This window comes from Candoia aspera, chromosome 2, assembly GCF_035149785.1.
Source record: "Candoia aspera isolate rCanAsp1 chromosome 2, rCanAsp1.hap2, whole genome shotgun sequence".
Lineage (NCBI taxonomy): Eukaryota > Metazoa > Chordata > Lepidosauria > Squamata > Boidae > Candoia > Candoia aspera.
The window spans coordinates 242,600,361-242,612,582 of NC_086154.1; the positions used below are offsets into that span (position 1 = coordinate 242,600,361).

General features: G+C 38.4%; 1 protein-coding gene across 1 annotated transcript in view; it reads right to left on the bottom strand.

The window, feature by feature from the left end:
- ITGA1 (integrin subunit alpha 1) overlaps nt 1-12,222 on the bottom strand; it is a 97,347-nt gene that overhangs the window by 49,569 nt on the left and 35,556 nt on the right. The window contains exons 6-9 of the mRNA XM_063295672.1: nt 11,682-11,809; nt 4,796-4,944; nt 1,570-1,720; nt 321-486 (exon numbers count right to left, since the gene is read on the bottom strand). Of these exons, the coding sequence (XP_063151742.1) occupies nt 321-486; nt 1,570-1,720; nt 4,796-4,944; nt 11,682-11,809 (594 nt within the window). The remainder of the gene's footprint in view (nt 1-320; nt 487-1,569; nt 1,721-4,795; nt 4,945-11,681; nt 11,810-12,222) is intronic.

Genomic DNA, 12,222 nt, shown 5'->3' on the forward strand with positions numbered 1-12,222 from the left:
CCATCATTTGTCCCCCTTGTCCCCCAATGGGTGTCCATGCTTCCAAATGTTCCCAAGAAAACCTCATTTTGGGATACTACCACCACAAACACACTTCCCAGAACTTCCAATAGTAAAGTATCTCTCCACTCCAGTCTTAACTCCTCTGGCTAGTGGATTTAGAATTATTCTATAAATGGATTAGGTATCTGGCCTAACACAGAAATTATTATTTGTTTACTACAAACAGAAAATCAAAACACATTAATAAAACGAAACAAAACAAAACAAAAAACAAAACAAAACAAAACAACAGAAGCAGAAAAAAAAAAACACCGTACCTTCCAAGGCAAATATTCTCTCTCCAAGAGCTTCAACAATTGTAAGCAGAGCTAATTCATTTGAGACATTAAAAAAATGCTTTTCAGTTGGCAAGCTTGCAATGGATTTGATTTCCTCTACTAACTTCTCAGTGCTTCGATTCCCTCTGTTATAATGACCAAGAATCTGTGGTATGTGGGGAAAAAAAAATCAAGAAACAATTTTAAAAAGTAGTGATCTAGTAGCTCACAATTGGTAACATGTGAGGAACCTAAAAAGGCACAGCCTGCAAACCTGTCATGGACTTTGCCCTCTAGAATAAATGTATAGGTAGTGGTTAGCCCAGACTAACAGCATTCCGATCTGGATCAAGCATGTGTTCATCAGAAGATTCCTACCATAAGAACAATCTAGGATGACCTTCCCTAACTTGGTGCCTTCCAATTGTGTAGCATTATAAGGACCCAAAATTCCAAAACAAAATGTATTTCGGATGCTGGGAGCCACAGTCTCTATGCATGTTGAATATCATCCATATTATGAAAAAAATTATATAGGATAACCATATCACTTTCTGAAATACGATCTTACTTTATTCCTGGATGAGATCTCCCTGACCAGTTCTATATGGATTAAACACAGAATTATTATTGCCTGGTAGAATATCACCATATTTGAAAAATCAGTTCCACAAACTCATTAATTCCATTACATGTAGCTATATAACATGGTAATCTAAAAGTATTATTTTTAAGAGCAAATGTTAAGATTTTAGACTAGGACTGGGAAGACCCAGATTCTAATCCACCCTGAGCCAAGGAAGCTCACTAGGTGACTTTGGGCCAGTTGCTTTCTCTTAGCCCAACCTACCTTACAGAGTTGTTGTTGTATAGGAGGAGGTCCACTATGTATGTATCTTGAGCTACTGTACAAAAATTGGGATATACACCTAATAAAAAATACTTGTGTGAAACAATTAGTGCTGACCTGTGTGATCTTGCAGCAACAATTTTCCCAAAGCATGGCTTATTCTCAGCAGTCAAAGAGAAATGGAAGTACACATCATTGTTATTAAAAGTAGACCCAACATGTACTTTAGACGGAAGTATGGACCCAACGTGTAATGAATAAAAAGTTACCATATACCTACAATTGGAAGAGTACTAACTCATCAAAAGGGGATTCTTTCTTTGAGGCAAATTGGAGGAAAGGGGAAGACGAACCATTTCTAGATATAAAGTATAGGTTTTTCTACTGAACATCACTTACAGCAATAGAAAATCTCTGTATATTGTCTTTTTCACAATCCTCAATCACTTTTTCTAATTGGAAGTTGTCATGAGATTCTCCATCAGTCACAACTACCATGACTTTTTGTACCCCTGGACGGGCGCCACGAGCTTCTGTGAAAGCTTCTTTCCTAAAGAGAGAGTGAGAACCTGTAAATCTGCAGACAAGGACAAATGATAAATACCAAAATCAGTGGGAAAAACAAAAAATAGTGTGGTAGGTGATTCCTTAAAGCTGATGCTCTGTATACAGAACAGACTTCTAGGTACCATTGAGAGAGCCTACAATTTACTCGCTCAGAGGGGGGTGTTATTTAGACAGAATGTCACTGCAAGAGGGAAATGTTAGAATAATAGTGTGTTTGGGTTGGTGAGTTTGGAGTTTGGACAAAGGACCTCAAAGAAGGAAAGGGAGATGTTATGCCATAAAGACAAAAATCACTTGGTAATGAACAGAAATGGGACAGGGAATAAAAACTAGCCACTTTGGATGAGTTTACTTTGAATTGTATAGGTGGCCAAGAAATGGTTCATCAAGAGAAAACAGTTGTGGCATTTTGAGAAACAGCTTTAAATGAAGAACTGAGGAGGCTTCTGCCCTGTCACACTTTTCACACCCCAAACCTTCAAAAACAGTTTGAAAGTGTGAGTAAAACATCACTGTTCTGCCCTGAGCTGTTGCAATCCTGTAACTACAAGAATCCCTCCACTACCACCACATACCAAAGGGAAAGAAATAAAAGGTGGGGGGGGGGCTCAGTCTGGTGGGGTGCACTCTGGTGACAAAGTGGAGGTGACATGGAACTGACAAAACTCTGTTTTTACTCCTTTCCTTGGGTTTTGAATGGGAGCTGCAAAGCTGACAAGCTAGCATTTCTCTTATAGTACCTGAAGCACAGGATCCGGGGGAAGAAATCAGGCAAGAGTTCCTGTCCTAACAGTCAGGAACCACGCTGAGACAAGGAAAAGGTCTCTAGTGTTTTATTGTTGCTACATTAGACAGAAAATCCTAACAAACTGAAGAAGCGTGGGAAAAACCCAGACAGATAAACCCCAAAGTCAAGGTGGGTCTGATCTGTGTCTCTTTGAATGGCTGCTTAACTCCTCAGTACTACGCATGCATTTTCCCCCCTGGATTGGGGCCCCCTCCTGCTCACCATCAGTGCCCATGACAGTTCCCTCCAATAAGGGGAAATAAACACCACAAAATAAAAAAAATCAGCTCTGTGGCACCGCTGGCTGTGAGAACGAAGAGGTCTGGAACTGCTTTCAGACTCATGCAGAATCTAGTGGGAGTGTGCCAAGAAAGAAATAAAACCTAGCAGGGGAACAAGGGCAGAAGCCCTCCCTCTGCCTAATTAACTAATTTAGAACTTAATCTAGAATCTAATCTAGAACCAGTCATGCTTTCATACCCTGGCTTGTATTATGAAGAGTTGAATTCAAATGTTCCATATTGGTGTGGACAAATTATGACTCCAGAGTTGCAGACAGCCCCCACCCCACCTTTTTTTGGGGGGGGCTCCTTGAATTCCCTCTGATTAAGCTGCCAAATTTGTTGGAAAATGACTGTGGGTAATTTCCAGTTTAGCCTGCCCCCAGCACACACCCCATTAATCCCTATGTCCAGATCAGATCAGAGCAAGCAAGCATGCCACTGAGTGCAGCTAGCAAAAAATATAGCTTGATGTTTGTTTATTGAAACATCAAAAGGAATTAACTGGACAACAGGCCAGCAAAAGTAGGGAGAGAGAGAGAGAGAAACAGCAGCAAGAGATAAAAGAGGATTTAATAATCATCGACTTTATCTCTATCTATCGCATGAAACTTTCCAGAGTTACTGGAAGCAGCACTGTGGGTAATCACATGGACTGTACCAAAGGATGCCTTTCACTATTCCAGCTTTAACCCTTTTATGTACACAGCCACAAAACAGAGATGGAAAGAAGAGCACCAGGTGATCCCTCCTCTATTCTTCACCTTTAAAGAAACAGTCTGATGGGCAGGGATGATGTATCCAACGCAACTGTGGCGGCTTAATTGCTGAAAATGATTTCCTACTATTTTGAGGTGGGAATACACAAAATATGCATGGTTAAACCTCTAATAAACCTGACACAATTAAAACTGCAAAACCAATAGCCCCTTAATTCTACCAGAGGGAAAAAGATGGAAAATCCTGATCCCATGCACATGCAGGATATACCCCTGCTCACTCTGCCCCTGTGTTGGTTTTTGTATTGTAATACTCCCTCCTCCTCCCATTTTCCTCATAACAACAACCCTGTGAGGTGAGTTGGGCTGAGAGAGAGGGACTGGCCCAAGGTCACCCAGCCGGCTTTCAGGCCTAAGGCGGGACTAGAACTCTCATACCACACCTGATTGGCTCTTGGGCTGAGAGAGAGGGACTGGCCCAAGGTCACCCAGTCAACTTTCAGGCCTAAGGCAGGACTAGAACTCACAGACTCCTGGTTTCCAGCCTGGTGCTTTAACCACTAGACCAAGCTGGCTCCAACTTGCTTCTCTTCTGTATTTATTGCCTGGCAACACATATAGCCTTGACAGTTTTACCGCAGCCATCTCATGAAAGAGGCTGGAGCTGCTTATCTACAGCCTGTGTCAGCACAGAAAAAATATTCCATATTCAGAATGACCAGATGGACCAATACTTGTAATTTAATCAGTTGAAGGAGAACCCAAATCATTATTTCAGTGTTTGGGGTTTCCCTCACTTTTTCCTTTTAGTGGCTTATTAAGATCAGTGAAGAAAAAAGCTGCCAAAACTAAATACACCCACTCCTCATTTAGCGACAAGTTCAGTTAGTGACTATTCATAAATATGACAGTAATAAAAAGATCATTTTCTGACCAATGTGTGCATTTAGACAGGAAAAAAAACAGGTCAGGCACAAGACAATGTAGGAGAGAAGTTTATCTGAACGAGACAGCAGCAACCAGTGACCTTTGGAGCATCTCTCGCTCTCTCTCTCTCCCTCACATGTGTGCTTAGTGACCATTTTGCTTAATGACAAAGTTGCTGGAACAGACCACAGCTGCTAAATGAGGAGAGGATGTAGGCCTTCGGTCTGAATTTGCAGGGCTCCCCTTATATTCTTAAAATCAAGTTGTACATGGGCAAGCTTGTGGAAGATCCACATGGTCCCTTATGCAGGTTGGTACCCATTCATAAGGCTGCAGGTACCTACCTGGCAGTTTCAATGCCAAGAGCTGTCATGGTCTGGAGTCCTTCCCTCTGTTTTATGTTCTTTGCTGCTACAAGCACTTCTTCTGTGGTTGTATAAGTGTTGAGATTAAATTCATTGGTTACATTTTCTCCATACTGAATGATCCCAACCTGGAATGCATAACCTTCTGCTTAGGAAATCTTCACAATAACACCATCAGTCACAAGAGAGCAACTGAAGAATTTACCCTTCAGTTGAAGACGGCAGACCACCCACACTATTAGATTTGTTTTACATGGTAAACCAGAGTTGTTAAAATGCAGTTTACTAAGAATAAGCAACAAGCTGTTGGACAGAGTTCAGTTACACAGACTTGGCTCTTCTTTCCACCTGAAGCAGCTAAATAAATTCGGACAGCAATGGCCAAGAATTGTACATAGTTGGTATATAATATATAAACCAAGAATTTGGCTTATTCATTCTTCAACAAGCCATGGCAACTGATTCTAACTTGTTCAAGGAAAGCCTCTTGGTTTCTGTGGAACATGGGTCATGACTGTCTCCTCTGACAAAACACAGTTCCCAAAATTGTAATGATTTTTTTTTTTTTAAATTAAAAAACAACAGAATTTGGCAAAAATTTGGTAACTTTGCATCATTTTAGTATTGAATACAAGGCTTGAAAAAGTTATTAGCCCAGGGCTTAACCATTCCTGGTGAAAAGATAAACAAAGCTTGAACAATCAAGTAATCATACTCCACAAGATTAGCATTCATCATCTTATTCATTATTATTATTATTATTATTATTTTATATGCTGACTGACTTCCGACAAATCTATATATGATTAAGCTCAAAATTATCATGTAAATAGATATGGTCATCCACATGCAAAACAAGTCCAAGCTGAATACTAAAAGAATCCTGTAGCTTGGGAGATTAATATATTCAAGTTTTCTCTTTAGTCCAAGGCAAATACTTATTTCCTGCTCTGTTTTTGTTTTTTTAATGGATAATTCTTAAATTCAGACTACTTATTTGAGAATGTAATTGATCAATTGACTGATTATATGCCATTACACTGATGTTGACTCTTAGTGATCACATAGACAGAATTTTTCCAGGAGGATCTGTCCACAAACTATCCTTTCAGGTGTTCCAGCAGTGTACCCCCTGCTGCTGTAATTGACTCCATCCATCATATCACTGGTCTTCCTCTTTTTCTCTTTCCTTCCACCTTTCCCAGCACTACAGACTTTTCCAGAGAGCTGGATCTTCACATAAAGTGTCCAGATTATAAACCTGGTCATTTGTGCCTCAAGTGAGAACACCAGATTGGTCTGTTCTATGATTCATTTGTTTTCTTAGCCATCCACAGGGTTCCCAGGAGTCTTCTCCAAAACCAAAATTCAAAAATGTCCAGTACTTTTTCTATCCCACTTTCTCTTCCACAGTGTCACAGGAAAAACCATTGCCTCCACAGTTCTGATCCTTGTAGGTATAGACACATAATGGTGTCTGAATATCTTTTCCAAGGCCTTTGTTGCTACCCTATCGAGTGCTATTCTATGGTGTATTTCTTGTCTACTCTTCCTTTACTGTTGATGGTTGATCCTAAAAGGCAGAATCTATCTACCACCATCACATCTTCATTATCAGCTGGTGGCTTAGACATGTTGCTGTTAGTTTGATCTTTATATTTAGTATTAGGATCATATTTTTCCAGTGTGCTTCTTGATTTCATTACTAGAGCTTCCAAATGATTTGTATTTTCAGCTATCAGAGTAGTGTCATTATTGTAAGACAAGTTATTGATGCTTCTTCTTCCAATTGTTAAACCACACTAATTTTCTTCCAATCCAGACTCCCTCAATATTCATCATCAGGATAATAAATAAGGAGAGAACATACAGCTTTGTCTCACTCCTTTGCCAGTCTGTTTTACCATGTTCCACCCAGTCTTTAGCTTCCTGTCTTTGTATAGGTTTCTTATGAGGACAATGAGATGATCTGGGATTCCCATTTTCTTAAGGACATTCCACAGCTAAACAGTCAATTCAGCTGAAGGCCTTTCTAGAATCAATGAAGCACATGCTGGCTTCTTTTTGGTATTCTTTGGCTTTCTCAGTTATCCAGTGTGCATTAGCAATAATGTCTCTTGTTCCTCAGCCTTTTCTAAACCAATTTAAACATCTGGCATCTCCCTTTCTATGTCGGGCTCTAATCTGTATTGGATGATTATTTTGTTAATGTGTGAAATTGTACAATAGTCTGCATACTCTGTTCAGTCTCCTTTCTTTGGTATCAATATGTAGACTGACTTCCTCCAATCTATTGGCCATTCTCCAGATTTGCTTCATAGTTTGGTTACAACTTTTACTGATTCTTCCTCTGTAAATGTCCATCAATTCCTATAGCCTTCCAACATATTAATGACCACAGTGCTTTCTTCTGTTTCTTGGTTTTGGCAGTCTCTTTCCACACTCATCTGAAACAATGTGTTTGATTTCATTCTACAGTTCCTCTGATTCCCTATCAATGAGTTCAGCACTTCAAAGTGATTCCTGATGTTCTCCTTGAAAATGATGGATATATGCTCAAAACCATATTGTGGAAGCTGGTTGGCTTCTTATTTCACTTCAGTTTGACTTGGAACCTGCACATGATCTGTTCCACAGCAAGTCCTGGCCATAACTTTGCTGTTATAATTGAGCTGTTCCACCACTTTGAACTAATAATATAGTCAGCTTGATTTTTGTGTATTCCATGTATATCGGTGTCACTGCTTCTCTTGGCAAATACCAACAAGTGGGTACCCGTAACTGCTGATCAATTTCCTTTGTAAAAGAAAGGTGAAATGTTCCAAAATAATGGCAACTTTCCAAATAAGTACCCTTTTCTTCATTTTCACCTGCTTAATGTTATGAGGGGTTCTGGTAGAAATGTGAGCTACTCAATGATCCATTAGCTTATTTCAGATGTATGCTTGGCTTTGATACTTTGAGTATGCTGCTCAGTCCAGCCATTGGGTGCTAATGTACTCTGACTTGGCATATTTATCTCTTTATCCATTATTAAAACTCTCATAATATTAAAAGACTGAAGATCAATATGATCTATCTAGACATATCCCTTTATAGCTGGACCAGTTTACTTTTTAGCTTTCAGTTTTACAGATGTGCTTTTCAATCTGTTTTATAACTCATCCCTTTTAGTACAAACATCTTTGTTTACTGGCTCTCTTTGATGTTATCAAAGTGAGGAATGTAAGCCTTACTAAGAATCAGGAAACTGATTAAGACCTGGCTTTTCCAAGTCTTTTGGGGACTGAGAGGCTTGTATGTGAACTGTTAAAATATTTCTCCTGAGTTGAGAGAGGAGGTTGTTGTGTGTAATATGGGATGTGAATATTAGTGAAGTTCTATCAGACCAATTTGGTGGGTATTTTACTATATCTTGGTTGTTCATTTTGTTGAGACTTTGTAAGCCCCTTAACATTAGAATGAAGTGGCATAGAAGTCACAGTAATGAGTAAAATAAATAAAGAAGTTGCATTTGACAAATATGAGTGATATTTATTTATTTATTTAATGCACTTTATGCACTTATAAGGCCACCCCATTCAAGCAATGTGACTGTACTATGCGGTATATGATATCCATGATCATGTCCATCCACATTGTGTTCCTCTTCTACTTCCCTCAATATTGCATTTTTTTCTAGTTCATAATTCTCAAGCATAACAAGCATCAAATATATGAGCTTCTGCTTGCTTTTCATTTGCCTCAAGTGAGTTGTTGGAATTGATTTGTTTCAGGATTGATCGACTGTTGTTCTTGCAATGCATGGTACACTTAATATGGTACTCTTAATTTGAAGATTTAAATTACAGGAATGTAATTTAATTTGATTTCATTTTGAAATCTGTAATTTCAAGATTTAATTTCCAATAGTGTCCACAGCAACAATCAATGGCTTCAAAATGGTGGGTGTGACCAGATAATCAAACTCCAATCCTTTTAAACATGTCTCACATACTTTGCAAGCATATAAAAAGGGGTGAGGTTTCAATCACTGGCTGCACCCACCATTTTAAAGCCAGAGAAGACTGCTTTGGATGCTCCTGCTCTTTCTCTTTCTCAATATCCAACTTTAACAGCCATACATGATCACAAGGAAAAGGATTGCTTTAAATATTCTGATCATTATTGCCATAGAAATAACTTTATTGTTCATGATGTCACCTAAATTCGTCATTACCTTCCTCCATAGGATTAATCTCCTTTTTACTTCTCCAGCACAAAGTCTACCTTTATCTATTATTGAGCCTAAGACAACAAAACCTCACCTATACTTCTTCAACTCAACTGTGAATTCACAAAGCATGCTGGTTCATTTTATCTTTCTATTCTTAATATTTAATATTAATCTAGATTTTTTTATTTTCCCTTTGTACTTTCCTATTTAGTTTTTCTGAGGCTTTTTACCTTTGTCTAACAGAGTGGCGTGGTTTCAACTTTCTTGGTTTGACCTCCAGTTTTGATTCCAGCTGTTATATATTCTAAACACACCATTCCTAGAGTATATCCAATATAGAAGCGAAACAGATATGGGGGCAATGTGTGTCCTTGTCTCTCTATTCTGTTTCTCCTAACTCCGCCCTTACAGTAACCTTCTTCACTGTAAAAGTTCTTCAAAATAATAATCAGGCGTTCTGGCATGGCCTGCACTCTCAAAAACCTTAAATGCTCTCCCAATACCCATTTTGTGTTAGTTATCTGATCATGTATTCCTCTGCCTTTTCTGAAACCTTCCTGCTCATTTGACATTTCTCTGCCCATGTATGACTTTATTCTTCTTGGTAAGATCTTAAGCAAACCTTTGTTTGTGTAAGGAATTAGCTTAATATTTTGGCACTGTGTGTATATACACCAGTTTTTCAGTCTATGCCACATGGTGGTGTTCCATACTTGTTGACATACAGCTGTTTGTACTTTAGCTGCTTCTTCTCTGAAAGCTTTCAACAGTTTAGTTGGTTTATCTCTGTCTGGTGCTTTTCTATAGATAATTTATTGCTCTCATGCATCACTTTTAAGTGGAGTCAGTTCCTAAATGTATTCTCTTCATATACATTTATTTATGTTTATCTATCTATCTGTCTGTCTGTCTATCTAAAAGATTTCCATGGCCGCACATCTTAAAACCCAATTCTGGGCAGCCATACAAATGTTTTTGTCATTCTATACCAGGGTTTCTCAACCTTATCAACTTTAAGATGTGTGGACGTCAACTCCCAGAATTCCCTACCCAGCATGGCTGGCTGGGGAATTCTGGGAGTTGACATCCACACACCTTAAAGTTGATAAGGTTGAGAAACCCTTTTCTATACTAATCCTAATTTTAAGAGATTTCATTATAGTCTTTCAATTGTTCTTTAACCACTTTTTCCTTGTCCATGTCCTATCTTCCATACACACATATTGTATATTCCCATCGTACTATTTCTTTCAAGGCAAGCAACATTATGTAGAACACAAAAATAGAAAGAGTAAGCAAAAGAAATTAAAGGCATGAGATAGAGGAAACAAAAGGAAATACAGCTGCATCTAGTTTAAACTCCCCAATTCACTATATTTATCTATCCTGGCAAACCATCCTTGCTTTTACTACATCCACAGGCTGATTCATACATTGTTTTTTGTTCTTGGAATTTCTCATTTCCCCATTTCTGAGATCTCATAAGCTTCCACAACTTTCTCAGTCTTCCCTTTACTCTCAATTCATACATTTCTTTTATGTCTTGACCCTCATTCATTTGGTCTTTTTGTCCAAACTACCTCAATGGGCTTCTTTTGCCTATTTGTCACTCACTTTTGTATATACTGTAGTCAGCATTCATTGCTCACCCACTCATTCTTGACCTTATCTCTTCTGCTTTTACCACACATACTTCTTAAGTACCCAGTTCCTGCTGCATGCAACTGTGGGCAGAAACACATTATTATGCCCAGCCATTGTTTCCATCCATTTCTATACTACAAAGTGCAACTGTCAGTACAGTAGAAGAATAGAAAGTATACAAAGAGCATCCACCCAGCAGAATTGCCTATCAGCCTATCTGATTGCTGACTGGGAATTTGAAAAGTCTCTTGAAACTATTAAAGTATCTCAGCAGGTGGCAGCACCCGCAGTCTTGGATGCTTAGCAAAGTTGCTTCTGGTTCCTACTTTGAAAATATTCAGGAATCAGCAGGGCTGTAAGCTACAATGGCCAGTAGGAGGGAAAAAAAACCACTGTGGAAGAAGGTAATGGCATACATTACTCCAAATATGAATTTAACATTTTATAGCTTTGGGCTGGCCATAGAAAAGCAATGAAATAAATGTTAGGAGGAGCTTCTCTGCACACTCATACAGAAGCAATGGGATTTTCTCAACAGACATAGCATTTAACTCATGGCTCTCCCACTGCCATTTCTGTGTTTATGTAAATATGCACATATCTTTGGTACCCAAATGCAAGTTTGTCCATTTAAAATAGAGTTCACATATTGTTATTGGAACTGCAAATGTTTCTTGGCTTTGCACAATGCCTGAACTGGCACTGGAAAGTTACTCTTTCTTCTGTTGATGGCTGAGATGAACATCTGAATCAACCTCTGACAAGCTGATTGTTTGCAATACCGTTCTTTCCAGATGACGTGGTACCCTTAACAGTCCCGTTTGATATCTATGCATCATCTGACATATGTAAGAAACTAAAATAGATTTCTCATCTATTTCATAACCACTGCCTAGGATTGGTAAATTAGAGAAGTTTATAGTATTGTAAGAATCTTTGATTCTATAGCTATGCTATAGATCAAATAAAATAAAAAAAATATGTAGAATATTTGCCTTAGGGTACCTGTGTATCGTGAGGGCCTATGCTCATTTTTTGCAGTAGACGATTCAAAAATTCGGTGACATCTGTCCATTGGTAAATACTGTTAGATCCATCAAGAACAATGACAATATCCAGCTGCGACTTGCATTCTGCAACAGGAAATGTAAGTTAAGGAAATATTCATAGCACACAATGGTTTTTCTGTTAAAACTAAACTGACACTCTGCTACTCCTTAATTTCAAAATAAATTACTTTTAGTTGATCCATAAGATGCAATTTATATGCAACATGAAGTTTTCTGAGTTTCTTCATTCCATTGGACTATTATCTTTTTTCCAGAATAGTTTATACAACAGAGACCTATGGAATGAAACACCTCCAAGCAGAAGTTGAAGGATGAAGTTGTTCAGTTGCTATAATTTGAATCAGTGCCTCTAGATAATGTGTATAATGATGTTCTGCTTGGACAAGGGAAATGAGGTTTATCTTCTATGGGATCATGGTATTCATTAGGTTACTTTGGACCAGTCATTCTCTCTCTTCCCAGTCTAGAATTCAGCC